Here is a 19,252-nt window from a genome sequence, read left to right as displayed (position 1 = left end):
GTGTCTGTTATTACACACTTTTTGTTGGGGATAAGATTTAGCCGTATGGTTAGTGTTTCATTTTCCTTAATTGGTATCTTTCTTATAGTGGTTATGGTGTCTAAAATTTGGGGCCAGTATTTTTGCAGTTGTGGGCAATTTGGTTCTACTGGGGGGGGGGTTTAGTGCCACCTTGTGGCCAGTTTAAAATTCATCGCTCTCACTCTGACTGCCCTTGAAGATTTATGAATGGATAGGAATATTCTCTCCCAGGCTACATCTGGTATTTCTATATCCAGTTCTTTCTCCCATTCCTTGCAGAAGCCTCTTTTGGGGGTTTCTACATTGTGTAGAGATAATTTGTTTTGGAGATTTTAGTATCGATTCCCAAACTGTTAAGGGTCTGGACCAGTCTTGTCCCTGGGTCATTTGTATAAAGTGATGAAATTGTTGGTAGTTCCAAGAATCTCTAGGATGGCTGCCCCAGCGTCTTTGGATTTCTGCTAAAGGGATTACTTTATTGTCTGTTATAAAATCTTTTATTGTAGTAGGGGCGTCATTAAATCGATGCCATTTTTTATAAGCACCTTCTAGACTAGGTGGTAGGGCAGGATTTTGTTCTAGTGGTTGTAGGATGTGTGGGGTGGGAGACAGACCGTATAATTGTTTTATAAGAACCAGAAGGATCATTAGTCAGGTCCCTTCTCTGATCAGAGTAGGTTAGAGCCCCAGGTTCCAGTGCCCATTTGAGTCAGTTACCCCTGCTTAGTCCTGGTTCTCTTGGGTAGAGCTGGGCCACTAACTAAGCTCTAACCTACTCTGATCAGAGAAGGGACCTGACTAATGATCCTTCTGGTTCTTATAAAACAATTCCCTAAGTCCCTAACTGGGCCCTAACTCTGCACTAGTTACAGCGAGGGCCTATTAGAACTGGAACCTAAGGGTCCTAAAGTGCAAGGAGAGTAAAATCCTCCCCTGACTGACACTCACTGGCACACTAAGGGGAACCTGCAGTTGGTGCAGCCTTTCCTGCACTTTGCCAACCTTGCATCCCAGGGGGTCTCTCTCCCTGCTGCCAGATCTGTGCCTGCTCTCTCCCTGCCTTATTGCCTTGACGTTCTCTTTCCCATCTCTCCTTGCATAGTCACATGGTATCAGCCTTACTGGTTCCAGATTGTCTAAGGCTGCTATCTGCAGGCTGGAGGTGCCCTTTGCACAGTCCTCAATTGTCTGCCTGTTACAATATATTGCATCTGCTTACCAGTCAAGTCCCACTGGGTCCCCTATAGTTCCTGGGCCCCTTGCATTGAAATGATTGGTGAGTTTGTACCATAATAACGCATCCACATCCATCAAGTTCATCTTTTGCCTTAGCAAAACCTACCTACCCACTACCTACCCACTGTAGCACACACAAAGGGCACAGTCAAAAATGTTGTTACTATGCGCTTGTGTTCATGGGTGGGGCATATAAATAACTGATGGCAGCTCTGACTGCCTGTAGTTGAAGGGCCCCCTGTGCCTATAGCAAGGCCAGTTATAGCCCACACTGGGCACAGCAGCTACATGCTTGATTAAATGACAGTAGGCTGCTTATTTTTTCTCTTATGAGATTTACATCTCCTTAATACATTTTATTGAAAAAACAATCAGCATATTCACAGTTGTTACATTGGTGCAGATAGAATCTGAATTAGATACTGCATTCTCAATAAACTTAGTTTATTTTAATCTCTAGAAAATGTGCTATGTGCAGGCTAGGTTCATTCAAAGCAATCATGGAATAACCTGTCTGATTCAGAGGCAACTTCTTAAAACCAGCATTACTTTATTTCCTCCATTATACAGTTAAAATAATGACATTTAGTCAGTACGCCTATCTGTATTGATTTTGATTGAATAATTTTAAAAAATTTGAATTATTTGATAAAAATAGAGTCTATGGGAGATGGTCTTCCCATAATTTACAGCTTTCTGGATAAGGGGTTTTCGGATAACGGATCTTTTACCTGTATAATGGAGGAAATAAAACCATGCTGTATTTGAGTAAATCCCTCTAAATTAGAGCTTAGAGGAAGGAGCCTTTGAGCCAGACTCAGAGGGAACAAGCACAGTCACCATTACACCATTGCGTTATGGCAGCAGCGAGGCCTCGCTTGTACCTAGTACCTAATAGGCCCAGTAACGTAATATCGATCCTTGTAACTGGCAGCCAACTTACCACTTTCTCATACATAAATAAGTGCCTATTCATAGATACTTATATCACAATAATGTGTTTATTGCTAGAAAAGACTTGTTTAGCTGAATGAATAAACAGAATTATATTTTCCTATAGAGAAACAGTAAGAGTTCCTGTGGTGTGTAAGTGCGGAGTGTCTGGGATTCACTTTCTGCTTAGGAATCCTTGCATCAGCTCAATGGGGAGAGGGAAGACAATTGTGGAGTTGTTCTCGGCTGCGATTGTGTTGAGTGTCTGCAAGTAACGCAGCTGAAGAGCCGCTGGAGATTCTGCTATCACTAGAGAAGCTTCTTTGAGAGCTCGGGACGCGTTCATTTCACCCTCTGCGGCCACAACCTAACAGCATACAAAATTAATCCCGGTTATTGTTCATTCATAAAACATATTATACAGTAAATTCATGCATTGTGTTCTTGGATATTATTTCTATTCTTCTCAGGCTCCCTCTCTCACATTACATTGTACACTGCCTACCAGGGATGCACTGAATCCATTATTTTCGGATTCGGCCAAATCCATCATTAAAAATTCAGCCAAATCCCGAACTGAATCCGAACCCTAATTTTAAATGTAAGTGTCCATGTGACGAAAAGTCACGCAATTTTAAGCATTTGGATTTGGCACGGCCAGACACTTGGATTCGGCCAAATCCAAATTCTACTCAATAAGGACCAATTCAGTGCATCCCTACCTCCTACAGTCCTATATATTTCAAACTTCATTAAGGTTATAAATAATCCACTTGTACCCAGATGCTGAGACCTTTGTGCCCACCATGGGCTATTTACCTTTGCCCGAGCCTCTCGTGCAGCTTCGGCTTCAGCAGCCATAGCTCTCTGCATCTGCACAGGCAGGCGCACATCTCTCATCTCCACACGGTCCACCTTCACCCCCCATTTGTGAGTTGCATGGTCCAATATTGACTGCAAAAGAGGGTGCAAGATAAAATAGCCATTATGAGGGAAGCAGCAGCCTTACTGGACTAGTCCTTTCTTGTATCTCTGTCTCAGTACTCTCAATACTCAATTGTCTCTGCACAATACATAATGCAAACTCATTAATAATTTGTATTGTAAGTATTCAGGGATATTTTTAACAAGTTTTCCATATTAATAAATAAGCAGGCATTTGAATTTTTTGAATTCTCAAATTCACAAACTTGAAAATTGATAAATAAGCCCATACGTCTTCCCTGAGCAAAATGTTGTATTGTTAAAATTAAAAGATGTTGGCATGACTTTTGCTTACAAAAAATAAATGTTGCTGCACGGTTTAATATACAATTAATATTTCTATGCTAACAGTCAGGGGTTAACTCTGGATTCCCATACTCCCATGCATGCCACCCACACCTGTGGTTCCTGCACAACTGCCCCTGTCCCCTTGTGTACCAGCTATCCATCTAAGTGTTGGGGCTGGAACAGGAAATAATGGGATATATGTGGCAATTGAGGGAATGGATTCTGACTGGACCCTCACTTTTTGAGAGCCTCCCAGCGTGTGCACCCCCTATAGTAATGCCACTGCTAAGAGGCTGAACAGAGTAAACATGTAACGGTATGGGTCCCATTATCCAGAAGCCCATTATCTAGAAAGTACTGAATTATGGGAAGGCCATCTCCCATAGACTCCATTATAAGCAAATAATTATTATTTGCTGATTTTCTTTTTCTCTGTAATAATAAAACAGAACCTTGTACTTGATCCCAACTAAGATATAATTACCCCTTATTGGGGGCAGAACAGCCCTATTGGGTTTATTTCATGGTTAAATGATTCCCTTTTCTCTGTAATAATAAAACAGTACCTGTACTTGATCTCAACTAAGATATAATTACCCCTTATTGGGGCAGAACAGCCCTATTGGGTTTATTTAATGGTTAAATGATTCCCTTTTCTCTGTAATAATAAAACAGTACCTGTACTTGATCCCAACTAAGATATAATTACCCCTTATTGGGGGCAGAACAGCCCTATTGGGTTTATTTAATGGTTAAATGATTCCCTTTTCTCTGTAATAATAAAACAGTACCTGTACTTGATCCCAACTAAGATATAATTACCCCTTATTGGGGGCAGAACAGCCCTATTGGGTTTATTTAATGGTTAAATGATTCCCTTTTCTCTGTAATAATAAAACAGTACCTGTACTTGATCCCAACTAAGATATAATTACCCCTTATTGGGGGCAGAACAGCCCTATTGGGTTTATTTAATGGTTAAATGATTCCCTTTTCTCTGTAATAATAAAACAGTACCTGTACTTGATCCCAACTAAAATATAATTAATCCTTGTTGGAGACAAAACAATCCTATTTGGTTTATTTAATGTTTAAATGTTTTTTAATAGACATGGAGATCCAAATTACAGAAAGATTCCTTCCTTATCCGGATAACCCCAGGTCCCGAGCATTTTGGATAACAGGACCTATACCTGTATATGGAATACATATATGCTGTATGCATTATTGTTCTTTTTCCTGCAGATTTCCTAAATATCTACTTTGTGACCATGGCCCTGGTGTGCTTTAAGTCATTAATTATGCCCACAGCATGATAAATATGCCCCTATGTGTATAGTCACCTACAGTTTCACCAAACTGACAATCTGTTATTAGTAGGTTGCAGGGCTGTGAGAATCAAGGAGGCTTTACCTGAATATTGTGGGCAATTTCCTCCCTGTTGGCCAGGATGTTGGCAAGCGTTTGTGTGCCCAGGATGTTTCTCAGAGTTGTCTGGGCAAGCTGCTGAGTGGCTATATGAACATTATTCACATTGGCCACTGCCTTTATAGCACTTTGTATGTTGTAATAAACAACACCATCCACAGTTGTAGTAACAGAGTCCTTGGTGAGGATCTAAACCCAAAGAGAGCACTAAGTTATTAATACAGCATGAAAAAAAGATATGACATGTCTTAAAGCGGACCTGTCACCCAGACATAAAAAGATGTATTATAAAAGTCCCTTTCAACTTAAACATGAAATTCAAATTCCTTTTTTTATTAACACATCCATATCCATCATAAAGGCATTTAAAAATCACAGCTGCCAATCATATATTGCCTACCTTAGGCATAGAGGCAGCCAGACAATTACTTTCACTTTCCATTCAGCACTCACTTTCCCCCTCCCTCCTCACCATCTAACTGTGTATCCTGTGCATGGACATGTGCATCAGGCCCCCCCATTCTGGCACATACACAAGATTTTGGGGTGATACAAAGCTTGTCTTAATTACAGTGCCCACAAAATGGCACCTGCTGGCTGTGATTGTGTAATTCCAAGATTGAAGAAGATAAGATTTATATTATTTCTATAGTGTAAATGAAGTTTATTTTGTTTAACAAACATCAAAGAAAAGTTTGGAATTATTTCTTACAGTCACAGGTCCCCTTTAAAGGGGTTCAGCAGCTCTCCGGTCTGGAAGTTTATCAGCTATCTGGTTACTAGGGTTCAAAATGTCTTAGCAACCAGGAAGTGGTCTGAATGAGAGACTGGTATGTGAACAGGAGAGGACCGATAAAGTAAATTAAATAATAAACATTTTATTATCATAAAGCAATAGTTTTTTGGCTGCTGGGGTCAGTGACCCCCATTTGAAAGCTGTAAAAAGTCGGAAGAAGAAGGCAACTAATTCAAACACTATAAAATTATTAAAAATGAAGACCAATTGTAAAGTTGCTAAGAATTTATCATTCTAAAAACTAAACGTTAATTTAAATGTGAACCAACCCTTTAATTAGCTGCAGGTAGGTAGAAGCCTAGCATTATTCTAATGAATTAATTGGCTACTGGTTGTTTCAGCCCCACCCTGACTTGCATGGACAAACATAGAAACAAAGTGGGGGGGCTACTTACCTCTTGTGGTGGAATTGCAAAGGAGATAACTCGGAGGTCGACTTTTATGAAGGTATCTGTGCAGGGCAGCACAAACATCACACCTGGGCAAACATATAGAAATTGGTGTAAATGCAAGCTACACCTCCGTGGATACCTGGGGCTATTAGCCTGGGAAGAACATAACTATAGGAGGAGAAGGTTTGAGTCCATGGGGAGAGGGGCCCCAGTAAGGACCCATGGGAGGTGGCATTTAGGCCATGTGCATTTGCATAGACAGGGATGATCACAGTTTGCATCCCTTGTGTGGTCCCTTACGAGACGGAGAGACCTGAAAATGTTTTCACAGAGTCACCAACACTTGTGCTCCTATCAACATTTTCCCTTTGAAGATCCTGTAATACTTGGGGCCCAGAACAAATGCCCGGCCCCAACCCAAATCTGGCCTGGGAGCTAGGGTTGGACATTGCTATTGAGGCACATCTGCCACTGGTACAGAGATACTGACTGAGGCCGATACACCAGTCTGGAATTTCCAAGTTTGCTGTCCTATTAATATAGAAATATAGAATCACAATTACCTGGCCCTTTTGCTTTTCCTGAAATGATGCGACCCAAGCGAAACACAACTGCGCGCTCGTATTCTTGAATGATCTAGTAAAAAAAATTATAAAATGCCGGGATATCCATAAGAGTCAATTTTGGTAAATTTTACTAGCGGGTGTTCTGTGTTTCTTCACTTACCTTAACGCAAAACCATATGGATAAGGGAAATGTAATGGCTGCCATAAATGCAGATAAAATCAGTATGATCCAACCACACACACCGATATTGCCATCTGCAGCCTCTAGAAATGGCAGAATAAAATGAAAAAGCTTTTTTCAGAAACCAATAAAGGCCTTTTTGATTAATATAACATAAACAACTGCGCGTCCTGATGCTGCGCTTGTCACTGAGCCCCAGGATTTGGATGCAAGTACACGTTGTATAACACAATTTATAAACCAGTTTGTCTGAGCACAAATCTCACATATAGGCACGTGTAAAAACATTTGGTATGGAGACGCTCACTGGAATAATAAAGTGCAGGAATATATATATATATATCTCAAATCTGGGATTTTACAATGTCTCTGGATTATCAGACCATTTAAACATGAAATAAATCCAATAGGATTATTTTGCCACAATGCATGCAGCTTATTTTTCATCAAATACAAGGTGCTGTTTTATAAAAATCATTCTTAAAAATTAGAATTATTTGTTTAAAATGGAGTCTATGGGAGATGGCCTTCCTGTAATCCAGAGCTTTCTTGATAACAGGTTCCCGTTATCCCGTTTCTTGATAAGAGGTTCCGTAACTATATTAAGTTCAGCTCTAGCACTGGATTTAACATTCCCCCAAGAGACTTTTAGGGGGGTGTCCAAGTGATTCCTAATTCTCCAGGATAGGTTTTAGTTATTGTAAGATGTCTTTTTGCAGTTAAGCCACTAGGTGGCAGGGTTTTGCAAGTTTGGGAAAATTGGGTGTAATAGAGCATCCGGTTACTAGAGGCAGGGCAGTGACAAGTGTAGTTTAGATCCCAGCCACTAGAGGGAGGGAAGGGAGCGAGAGGGCAGAAAGTGTATAAGCAGGGTACTTTTTGCCCACTGATCAGCAGGATAGGCAGAGAGGGTTTCCAAGTGAGGAGCACTAGGTGCTTCAGAGACACAGGCTATTTAGCATGGGTAGCCTGGGTTATGCCACAGTAAGGGATTAAAGTGTCAGTGTATGGACTAGCAAAAGGCCTTCAGCAAAGGACGTCACCGGAAAATCCCTGTTCGGCAAATGGCAGAGCGGCGTTGGAGGAACGCTGGTCTGTCAAGGCGGGGAGCAGGGCCGCTGCTGGCCAAATGGGTGCCCTAAGCAGAAATTTACTTTTGTGCCCCCCTCCCACAAATATTACGGAAGTAAAAATAAAATAATAAAAAAAATAGACAATGCCCCCATAGTAAGTGCCCCCAATTGCCCCCATAGATTGATTAAACTATCCGGGACAGCGGGATGCACTATAAAAACCGGCGGGACAGTGTTGGGGGGTATGTTATAATATATAAAAACAATTTTTTTGAGCAGCTGGGATGGTGCCCCCCTGGGAATTGGTGCCCTATGCAGACGGAGTACTCTGCTTATAGGGAGTGGCGGCCCTTGTGGGGAGTGAACTTCCAGCGGGGGTGACATGGCGGAAGGCTAGTCAGAATGAAATGGATGTGAGTGAGCCGTCTGTAGTTGGGGAATTTAATTGCATCCTGAAAGCCTGTATCTAATGCCACATGAAATTGAATGCTGATGTGAGTGATTGGCTGGAACCCTATATAAATGTTCTGTTAGCAGCATCCATGTGTGTGTGGCCATTTGTCTATTGGTACTAGAGACTGGTGCCACTTGGGCAATGCCACTTCTCTATCACAGTGCCACAAACTCTCCAGCAATTATGTATCACTTACCAATTAACTCTTCCCGCGACTGCCTCTTCTGTGAGAACTGAGACTCCATTTGTGTTTCCATGTCTATGTGGTTTCACAGTCCTGTGGGGACAATGTATTCATCGGATCAGTACAACTATCATGGCCAAACTGAACTCCTCCTCATCCCTCCTGCCTGAGATAGTGGTGGGACTGAGAGGAGAGGAACGCCAGAGTTCTCTAGAGTTTACTGCTTCTAGGGGAGGGAGTGGATGTATACAAAAAAAACATTTGCTCTACTGATAGGAAAACTATACCCCCAGAACAAATACTTAACTAACAGTTAACATAATATCTATTATAGATTCTTACCAAACTGGAATATATATATCAGTAAATATTGCCCTTTTACATCTTTTCCCTTGAGCCGCCATTTAGTGATGGGCTGTGTGCTCCCTCAGAGATCAGCTGACAGGAAGTAATGCAGCTCTAACTGTAACTAAGGCGGCCCTTACTTAAATAAGCAATTTTCTATTTAAGATTACCTAATAGCACATACTACTAAAAAGTATATTTTAATGAAAATGGTTTATTTAGGTGAAGCAGGGTTTTACAATGGGCTGGTCTATGTAATATATTTATTTAGAGACCTACATTGTTTCGGGTTTTCCTTTAATATAATAGAGAATCTTTTCATGGTAGCACCAGCAGCCCACTAGGATATGTTCCAGCATATCAATTCCCTTAAAGACCACATTCAGTTTAGTCCAGTTTTCCTAAACATTCCTCCAAAAATCCCCTTACAGATCAACCAATGATGTTCAATAGCACATGCCAAGCCTACAGTGGGGACGGCAATTCCATACACATACATATTCATACTGTATATATACATAATTAGAAACATGGCAAATAAGGGTTTCTGCCTATTCTCCTAACAAATAAATAAGGTTGAGGAGACTGCCTCATACAGACAAAAGCAAACAAAAGGAATTATGGGAATTATGGGAAATCCCATTTACATGGGTTTATCCTATAGGCTAAAGCTCACCCACTGGGTTTGAAGCTGAAGCCAGGACAATAGCTGATCAGATTCCTAACTACAGACCCGTTTCGCCTTTCTTGAGGCTCATCAGTGTAGCGCAGGGTTTTGTAGTATCTGATCAGCTATTATCCTGGCTTCTGCTTCAAGCCCAGTGGGTGAGCTTTAGCCTATAGGATAAACCCATGTAAATGGGATTTTTTTAAGAGTTTGGAATTCATTCCCAGAATTCCTTTTGTTTGCCTATTCTCCTCACACACATAGCTAGCCAGCTACAGACTTATTGGCCCTAGTGTATTGTAAGCTCTTTTGGGCAGGGCCCTCTTCACCTCTTGTATCGGTTACTGATTGCTTTATATGTTACTCTGTATGTCCAATGTATGTAACCCACTTATTGTACAGCGCTGCGGAATATGTTGGCGCTTTATAAATAAATGTTAATGTAATGTAATGTAGTGTAAATTTTGGGCCTACAAGGCACAGCTGGACATGGCTGGGTGCTTCATGGGTTTGTGGCCCAAAGTCTTAGTACTTCAGCCCTGCAACCTAGTGATTGATGGTCCACTGCAATCTCTTTTTAACCCACCATTTCTAACTAATGGGAACTTGCCTGGCTTAGCACAGCATTAATAACTGCCCTGTGGTTGGTTTGTGCACCAGACTGGCAGTAAGGGCCCACAGTAGCCCAGTGCATTGCCTGACCACAGTCAGGGTTGATTTGCAAAAAAAGATTGTAAATGAAAAGTGTGACGATGAAGTGACAGGAAGGTAACAAAAAGAGGGTTAAAATACACTGAGCTTTGCATTATGACAGACCAAGGTGCAGGGTAGAAGTACATAAGCTTGTGGGCAGAACTGATGGGTGGCAGGCCATGGACTGGATTGGATTTTGGTAAACAGTGGTGTAAGGTTTAATGTGTACATTGTAGATAAGTTATAGATACAGTGTAATATGCAATCTGATCAGTAGATGGCACCACCTCCTAAGGGTAGCCAAAAGTTTGTTTTTTTTAAATATTCTTTATTTTCATTTTCAACACAAAAATGGGGGATACAGTAGGCAAGAGGGGAAAGGGAAAAGCCAAAAGTTTTATATTGAGAGATGGCTATAGGCTCTCCAAGTTATTAGGTGTCATTTAAGAGACCAGGCCCAGGGGTGCCACCTGGACAGTATTTTACCAGCCTGGACAGTATAGAATAAGTAGAACAGCACTAAGGGATGGAAAAGCGCCTATAAGCCCACCACCCCTCATGATTATATAATTAGATTAGGCAATTTATGAACCACAAAAGGCAATGTGCATAGTGCAAAAAAAGCCAATCGAGGCTGATTTACACTTTGCAATTTGCTCACTGCCAATAGGTGAGCAAACAGGACTGGGTGGAACAGCAGGTCGTCTTTTGTTATGCTAGATATCATCAGTTTAGGTTTGTGTGGGGCCTCTGTGTGCTTGAAATGCCAGGGCCTAATTGGACCTAGTAAGGTTGCCACCTTTAGCGGCTACTATCTCTGGGCAGGGGGCATAATGTCACTGGGCGTCCAGTGTGATCACATGGGTGGGCCAATGATGTTGTTTGGGCAGGGTGTGATTGGCCAATCGCCATGTCAATCTCAAAGAGTCCTGCCCGGATTTCCGAATTGGGAAAACTAGGCAGGCAGTTTAGACCCGGACAGCCCTTTTGAAAACAGGACTGTCCGGGTCAAATCTGGACAGGTGGCAACCCTAGGACCTGGTTACTTCCCATTGATAGCCTATGGCTTTCGATTAAAACCCAAAACAGTGAGAGTTCCTATTTATGGAATAAACCATTGCTGTCAAAGAAAACAGTAATAATGTAAAGATAAGGGGCAATTAGGCACCTAGAGTCAGCTTAGCCAACGACGGCTTCTAGCTTAAACAATGGAATTTCGGTGACTTGTAACTTTGTTACAAATTACAACTTTTCTACAGTTTCTAAAGCAAACTTGCCATCCGGCAGCGCAATTATCAGGGGTGGAAAATATCACCATGGTGCCCAGGCCTGGTAGAGAAACACACACAGAGGGAATAGAATATGACGCTGCTCTTCCAACAAATGGGGAATAGAGAGAGCAGCCCTGTGGCATTACTGCATATCGGTACTTCAACCCACAAGGAGTTAATGATGATATGATGTTAGCGCATTGCTACACACAGTTCCCTACAGTCTTATTGGGACCTTTTAATAAATAATATAAAGGAGCAAAGAAGTTGCAAATACAACTAGGGACCCAGCACCACAGAAGAAGGTAAGGTTACAACTCTCAGAAACCCCTGTAAGGCCCCCTCCAATTGAACCAGAACTCCCAACAATCCCTGAGGAATGACTTCCAGTTGTAACTGAACTAGAACTCCCAGCAAGAGTTTCCCTTTCATTTGCAACAAGTTACATCTGCTGCTGGCTCAGAATGAACAAAGGGCAGCTGCCAGGTGGTGCTGGGAGTTGTAGTTCAAAAGCAGCTAGAATGTGACTCTTCAAAGACATCTGGCAGGTCCAAGGCATTTTGGCTCTAAAAAATAAATTGAAGTCTAAAACTTCATGCACAAAAATGTCAAAAGTACATATTTAAACAAGGATATTTTCTGGAAAAGGCCAATATAAACAAATGCTTTTTCTGCCGCCCTGCCCTAAAACTAAAGCTGATAACAGATAATACTTGTTTGTTTTTCGCACATGAAGTATATTATTGGCTGCAGGGAGAACAGTGACCCGAAACAGTAAATCACCTTGATACATGCGCACTGGCAGTCAGGGAATATTCACAGTTGACGGTCAAAGGTCGGTATTCCCTATTCTTCAACAATAAGGATTGATATAAACATACTTTGTATCTATTCATGAGAAATCTATGCTTTTTGTTATTAGTCCTTGTGGGATAGATAATTAGATTCCCAGTATACAACCCCCTCATTTCACCCTTAGTTGTGACTGCTTTGTTAGCAGGAGTCCATTATGCAGGGGAATTAGCTGTGCACTGATAACGTTATTATCTGGTGTGCCCTGTTAACAGGGTTGGACTGGGGTGTGAAGGGCCCACCGGGGCTCCCGTCCCAGGAGCACTCAGCTGGGCATGTCCTCTAACCCTCCCCAGGGACCCCCCTCACCCCCCTCGTAGGGCCCCCACCCGATGTCCTCCCCCAAGCGCATAAATTTGACGTGTCAGGGGAGGAGTGTTCGGGAGGGGGAGCGCCGGCAAGGGTTGGGTCTGGGCCGCCGGGGCCCACTAGAGCTGGGGCCCAGTCCGACCCTGCCTGTTAATCTTAAAAAAATAACAACAACCACCACCACAGATTTTTGTGCCTAAATCAATAGGCAAAAGGTATGTTTGGCACAAGATCTATTCATAGCACGTATGTTGAACAAGGGGCTCTACTGTCCCTTTAATTATAAGATGACATTGATTCTGCACCTGGATTGGTCAGTACCGCCGTGTTTTTCTGTTTCCTTTATAGCTATGTGGAATAGGAGCCTTATTTTTATGGCCAGTTCTAGTGGCCGGACCACACTGAAATGCAGTTAGGTAGTTGCGTAGTTCACAATCGAAGACAAAGCGGAAGCCAAAAAAAACTCCATTGTTCTCATCAAATTAATATCTTTCTGGGAAGCCTATTACTGTGGGATAGTGACAATGACAGTACTAGAAGATAATTGGCCGCCAGCAAAATAGTTCTTAGGCCCCTATAAACTTTATCTATATAAACATGTACTGTCAGTGTTGGACTGGCCCTCCAGGATACCAGGAAAACTCCCGGTGGGCCCAGGGGTCAGTGGGCCCTCCTGCTCCTAACCATTTGGCCTGCTTCATGGTCTTTCCTTAAATGGTCATGGACATTTCTGAATGGGAAGAAAGATGAGAAATAGATGGAAGGATAGATGATAGCATGTAAATAAAAGAGACTGGGAGAATAAAGTGGTTCAGTGAGGAAAGGAGGAAAAATAGTTTGGAGAGTGGGCCCATAGTCTAAGGTTTGCTGGTGGGCCCCTGGGGTCCCAGTCCGACACTGTGTACTGTAACTGCTTGGCAGTCAGTGCCCCACTGCACCCCGTTTCCCCTGTAGTTACACCAATGGACAGTGTAGATAAGGGAAGATGGCAGGGATTTATATAAGGGTTGTCCTGTCCTAAACATTGCTGAGCACCCCCCTAATAGCCACAAAGGTGATAAAAACGAAACCTGTCACCCAAAGGACATCCCCATATAATGAAAAAAGCAAAATTTATCTACCAAAACACAGCATTGTGATAACATGAGTCAAGCATATACATCATTAGCAGCCATGAATAGCAAGGTTAGAGCCCATCCCACTGCCATCCATGCTGTGTGCCAGTTAGCCAGTCACACTGGCATCTTACTCACCTGCAGTGCAGCCTCCTGGCAGCCAGTCTGTGGTACTCTGCTGTGAGGGACTGAAATACCTCCCTTAAATCAGAAACTCCCACACAGGTTGTCACGAGCGGAAAATACAATGCGGTCGCTGGTATAACACACCCCTCTCAGTTCAGAGAGTTTACTTCTATAGAAACCTGTCAGCCCAGAGTCACATGTGCATCTATCTACCTGACTGAGTGCAACACGCTCGGAAAAAGTGATTCTAACTTATGGTTAGAGTAAATACAACACTGTCAAACTCGTTTGTGCACAACCGTTTCCAAGCAGTGAATGTGAGGTATTCCTAAAGAAAAGAACTTGTACAACAGCACAACCTCAAAGCCCAGGAATGAAAAAGAAAATACCTGAAAGGGATTCTAATCTCTGGCTAAATGCTTATTAAATGTGGTTATTCTGTAAGTATAGCCCTATGTATCAGTGGGCAGGTGGAGTAGCCACTTTTTCTGGAAAAAGGTACCAGCCTTTCTAAAGTATATACCTTTTTTCCCTAATAACATTGGGATCAAGCATCGTTTTTAATTACCAGGCAGGTAAAATAATGGCCAGGTGGCAGCACTATGGGTGGGCTGGAGCTGCCATACTGTACATTTTAAACTTACAAAGTAACATAGTAAGTTAGGTTGAAACAAGACACGTACATCAAGTTCAACCTATGTTTATATGAAACCTGCCTAGCTGTTTGCTAGTTGATCCAGAAAGGCAAAACCCAAACTGATGCCTCTCTAATTTGCCTCAGAGGGGGCAAATTCCTCCTGACTCCAGAATGACAATCGGACCAGCTTCTGGACCAACTTGTACCAGTGTCGGACTGGCCCACCAGGATACCAGGAAAACTCCCAGTGGGCCCAGGTGTCAGTGGGCCCTCCCACTTCTGACCATTTGGCCTGTTTCATGGTCATTCCCTATTTCTGAATGGGAAGAAAGAGGAGAAATAGATGGAAGAATAGACGCTAGCCTGTAAATAAATGAGACGAGGAGAATAAACAGGTTGAGTGAGTAAAGAAGAAAAAATAGTTTGGAGAGTGACCAATGGTCTAAGGTTTTCTGGTGGGCCCCTGGGGTCCCAGTCCGACACTGACTTGTACTATTAGCTATTAGCTATTAGCTATTTTAGAATTTCTTCACTTGCTAGAAAGCCATCCAACCACCCTGAATCTAATTAGGGTTGCCCCCGCCTGGTTTTGACCTGTGCAGCATGGTTTTTGGGTGGGCTGTCCAGGTCAAAACTTCCTGGTGGTTTTCCAAATTAGGCTAATGTCAGACGAGGTGTCTGGCGTAAATTTTTGGCAAGCGGAAAAGCACTTGCCGAAAATACCGCCATCCGCCTCCTACCTGTGCCTGCACCAGAATGCATGAGAAATGCTCTGGTGCGGGCACATGTAGCTGAATTAGAGATAAAAACGCAAGAGAAAGTCTGACGCTTTTCCGCTTGCCGAAAATATACGCCAGGCGCCTCGTCTGACATTAGCCTTAGGAAAACTGGGCAACACTCTCTTAGATTGACAGTGGCAATCGTTCAATCGCCAATCATCACATCATTACCCTGCCCCCGACATCAGTTAGGGTTGTCCCCCAGTTGGAGGGTGGCAACCCTATATCTAAGGTATCTGTCAGTATGACTGTAAAAACCATTTCGAAATATTAAAATGGAAATTAAAAATTGAGATGGAACTTGTGTGATCATTTTTAAAAATGGTGTGATCAAGTCATATTTAATAGAAAACTGGGTGCCAGTAGTACTTGCCCAGCTCCAGTGGCCTGACTGACAGAACATGCACGGCATATATTTCATTGGGATTTCATACTGCTTGTTTGTAAGGCCCACCATCCAGGGGACCCAGGTGACTAGCAGGCCAATAATTTGGGCTCCCTGGGTGGTGGGAGCTGCTAACTTAGTAATATGGGGTCCCATGATTACTGATGACGGCCAATTTATATGTCTGCTTTCTTTCTATCATGTGATCTAAACTCGATCTCCTCTAACAAAAAAATACGGTCAGGTTCTCATTTTCTTTTGTTTTCTCATATCACAATCCTGAAGTGCAGTGGCATAAGAAAATCAACAAAAGAACAAAGGCATGTGATTTTAACATGGGCGTTGAACTGGAGAGAGCCAGGGGTGGCACTGATACAGGCACTACCATGGTATGTATGTTTTATAACATTACTTTATCTGGGTGTAAAAGAACATCAGTACAATGTGCTGCCTAGAGGATAAAATTGCCCCAGGATCTGGGTAGGCTAATGTGAGGGCTTCTGGTAGTCCTTCTGTATATATATATATGTATGTATATGGCGGGATCAGGTGACTTCCTCTATTGTCTTTGAGGTTTGGAGAGAGACACAGTTGTTACGGTGGTGGTGGAAGGAATTATGGGACGGGGAATCCCCAGTGATATAGGCCGGCTAGGGTGCAATGTGTGTAAATACAAGTACCTGAGTAACAAGGAAGTACTGAGGGCTGCTATTAACCTGGGGAAGCAATTGTGTTTGCGTAACTGAATACTCTTAAGCAACTGCTAAATCTTTAGGCAATTGGGGACAATCCAGAGTGTCTGGTTGTGTTAAAGAGAACCACGGGAAATATTTTGCTTTAAAGCAACACTGACACATTAATCAACCCTATCCCGTCACTCCCACTGCACCAACAAAAAAAGAAAAGAGAAACGCCCCAGTTTTTCTTCAACATTACACTTGCCCCAACTTCCATTCTCACTGCAATTATGCCAGGGTACCAGGGTAAACAGTAGGTTGCAGATTACTTGCAGAAGGGAATGGGGGGGCAGCTAAAGGGAGTCAGGGCTGGAAGTCTGGGTGGCAGTAAAATCAATAATAATGAGTTTTTGATTGTCATGTTAACTTTTAATGTGTTATCAGCAGCGATTCTGGGCTACTGTCTAATATGAGAACATGTAGTGGCAACAGAATGGGTTAAGGAATGAATTCAGTGCTTAGAGATGGGAAACACATCTAAATCTGGTGCTCTTAAAGGAAAACTATACCCGCCGAATAAATACTTAGCCGACAGCAGTGGTGATTCTGGGGCTGCAGCCCTGATGCCGCCCCTCCTTCCTGCTCCGTGCTTTAGCGTCAGAGCGTCCAGAGGGGGGCTATTGCGCTCTCTGTGGAAAAATGAAAATGTGGCTCTTAGGCTGATGCCACACGTGGCGTTTTTACGCTGCGTATTTTCTAATTCTCTCGGCGGCTGAAAAACGCACAAATATCATCATCCATAGAAAAAACTTGAAAAGACTTGAAGGAAACCACACAATGCGTAAATACGCTAGAAAACGCCTTACCACGGATTTTTCAAGTGTTGGCCGAAATACGCCGCTATTTGCACAGCAAGCTATTCCTATGTATACACAAAGGCAGCTGCCAGACCTAGCGGAAATACGCAGCGTTTTTACTATTTCGCACTATAAGCACCATGGAAACGGGATTTGCTACGTCACCAGTACTAGGCTGAAAAATGCCATAGTCAGGGGCTGTGTGGGTTGTGCGGCGTTTTTAGGCTGCGTAAAAACGCCACGTGTGGCATCAGCCTTAAAGTTACCAGAGGCAGCTTTTTTTTTTTTTTTTTTTTCTATTATTTGTATGTATGTATAACTTTATTTATAAGGTGCCACAAGGGTACGCAGCGCTGTACAATCTTACAGAATACAAATTTACACACAGGGAGGACAAGTGTTATAATAAATAAATACAATAAATATATATATATATATAAGTGCCATGTGGTATGAGACACAGTAGGAAGGAGGTCCTTGCCCCGTAGAGCTTACATTTTGTTTTTCCCTTCTCCCTCTATCCAGCTTTCAAATGTGGGCCACTGTGTCTGGCAGCTGAAAAACGATTGCTCTGTGAGGCTAGGATTTTGTTATTTTTTTTATCACTTATCTTCCTATCTAGTCTGTCATTAATACCACTGCTTGATTACTAAGGTAAATTGGACCCTAGCAAACAAAATTGGAGAGCTGCTGAACAGAAAGCTAATAATTCAAAACACATAAAAAATGAAGAAAGATTGCACACTGTGTCAGAATATCACTGCATACATACTAAACGTGAATGTAACTACGTCAACTACCCCTTTAAACCCCAACACATTATGCACATGCGCAAAAATAACATTTCAATTTGTACCTGAACTATAAATCATCTGTGCATGTACTGATCCACGAAAACAACATCAGTCAGCCAAACACTAGTTTGTATAACTGTCATCTAGTGATTATAGCACAGAATATGCGCCACATCAGTGTGTGTGTCCCTAGTGCCAATATAATGTGCCCGTGTTCCAAGCTCCGTAAGTTTAATTAACTACAGTGCCAGATTTCCTACCAGCAGGGGGCAAAGGTACATGCTGAATGGTACAGGCCCCACTTATCCATTTAGCCAGTCAGCATGCAGCTCTCAAAAGATGAAGGGTGAGCAGAAGGGCTTGCACTAAAAAAAAATGGAGGAAGAGTATACTGTACAATAGCAGAGCTATCAATCAATCCCATGTTATGAGGGCATTAAAGGAGAAGGAAAGTCATTTTGGCATTTTACCAATAGATTTGCCACATTAGTGCCACCTAGAACACTATATTTAGTCAGCAGAAAGCTTTACTATACCTGAGTAAAGAGCCCTAGAAGCTTCCTGATAGCAGCTGCCATTTTAGCTTTGTCTTAGTAGCTTCCTGCTGCAGTTATAGCCGTTGGAAGCTCGGATCACACATTCCTATGGGTGGGGGAAGTGAGTTCTTATGCATTCTTATGGGAGGGGGGAGCAGGAGAAGGGGGAGAGAGAGAGGAGAGAACTGAGCAGACTTGTGCCCCAAACCTGAAGGAGAGGAAGTCTGATACCAAACATGTTCCCAAAAAAGGAGACAAGAAATCCAGTGTTTCTTTTGATAGAGGACTCAGTGCAGCATTTCTGTGAGTGCTTATGGCTGTATTTACATAGACCTTTCTGATAAAGCTTACTTAGTTTTTACCTTGGTTTTTAGACCTGAATTTATCTTCACACTAAATGATAATATGAAATAAGGTCCCAAAAAGGCCTGGAGTGGATTGTTATCTCCCTCATGACATGGGATTGGTTGACAGCTGTGCAATAGAGAAGTTGGGGAAAGAATGGGTGAGCAGATCTGGGGAGAGGAGAAGGGGTCATAAAAGGGCAGAGTAGGATGGAGAAGGGGTAAGAAATGGAAGGACTAGGAATGATAACAGAACACAACAAGAGGTACTCAACACTCACCAATTTATATAGGACAGTACGACATTCTGTGCATTTAGCTACCAAGAA

At 42.5% G+C, this 19,252-nt stretch overlaps 1 protein-coding gene across 2 annotated transcripts; it reads right to left on the bottom strand.

Moving 5' to 3' along the window:
- Window positions 1-1,572: 1,572 nt before the first annotated feature.
- On the bottom strand, window positions 1,573-18,620 carry stoml3 (stomatin like 3). Of its 2 annotated transcripts, none has more exons than XM_031895817.1 (8): window positions 18,580-18,620; window positions 8,549-8,629; window positions 6,805-6,908; window positions 6,642-6,714; window positions 6,082-6,164; window positions 4,876-5,079; window positions 3,010-3,144; window positions 1,573-2,557 (listed from the first exon to the last, which is right to left on the bottom strand). In XM_031895817.1, the coding sequence occupies exons 2-8, from the start codon at window positions 8,607-8,609 to the stop codon at window positions 2,366-2,368; spliced, it is 852 nt and encodes a 283-aa protein (XP_031751677.1). In that variant the 5' UTR covers window positions 8,610-8,629; window positions 18,580-18,620; the 3' UTR covers window positions 1,573-2,365. The 2 variants fall into 2 exon arrangements, with proteins under 2 accessions (XP_031751677.1, NP_989344.1); NM_204013.1 differs by lacking the exon at window positions 18,580-18,620 and adding an exon at window positions 13,927-13,942 and having other exon boundaries at window positions 1,576-2,557.
- Between the last annotated feature and the right edge of the window lie 632 nt (window positions 18,621-19,252).

Source organism: Xenopus tropicalis, chromosome 2, assembly GCF_000004195.4.
Source record: "Xenopus tropicalis strain Nigerian chromosome 2, UCB_Xtro_10.0, whole genome shotgun sequence".
NCBI lineage: Eukaryota > Metazoa > Chordata > Amphibia > Anura > Pipidae > Xenopus > Xenopus tropicalis.
The sequence above is the reverse complement of the archived record's forward strand: the minus strand, read 5'-3'. Positions and strand labels throughout refer to the sequence as shown.

What these genes read in the sequence shown, in the direction of transcription:
- stoml3 (XM_031895817.1), bottom strand. Translation starts at nt 8,609, where the DNA reads ATGGAAACACAAATGGAGTCTCAGTTCTCACAGAAGAGGCAGTCGCGG. An exon ending in CCATATGGTTTTGCGTTAAG is followed by an intron (nt 6,715 to 6,804) that starts GTAAGTGAAGAA and finishes TTTTTTTACTAG; the next exon opens with ATCATTCAAGAATACGAGCG. An exon ending in TTGCAATTCCACCACAAGAG is followed by an intron (nt 5,080 to 6,081) that starts GTAAGTAGCCCC and finishes CTTTGGGTTTAG; the next exon opens with ATCCTCACCAAGGACTCTGT.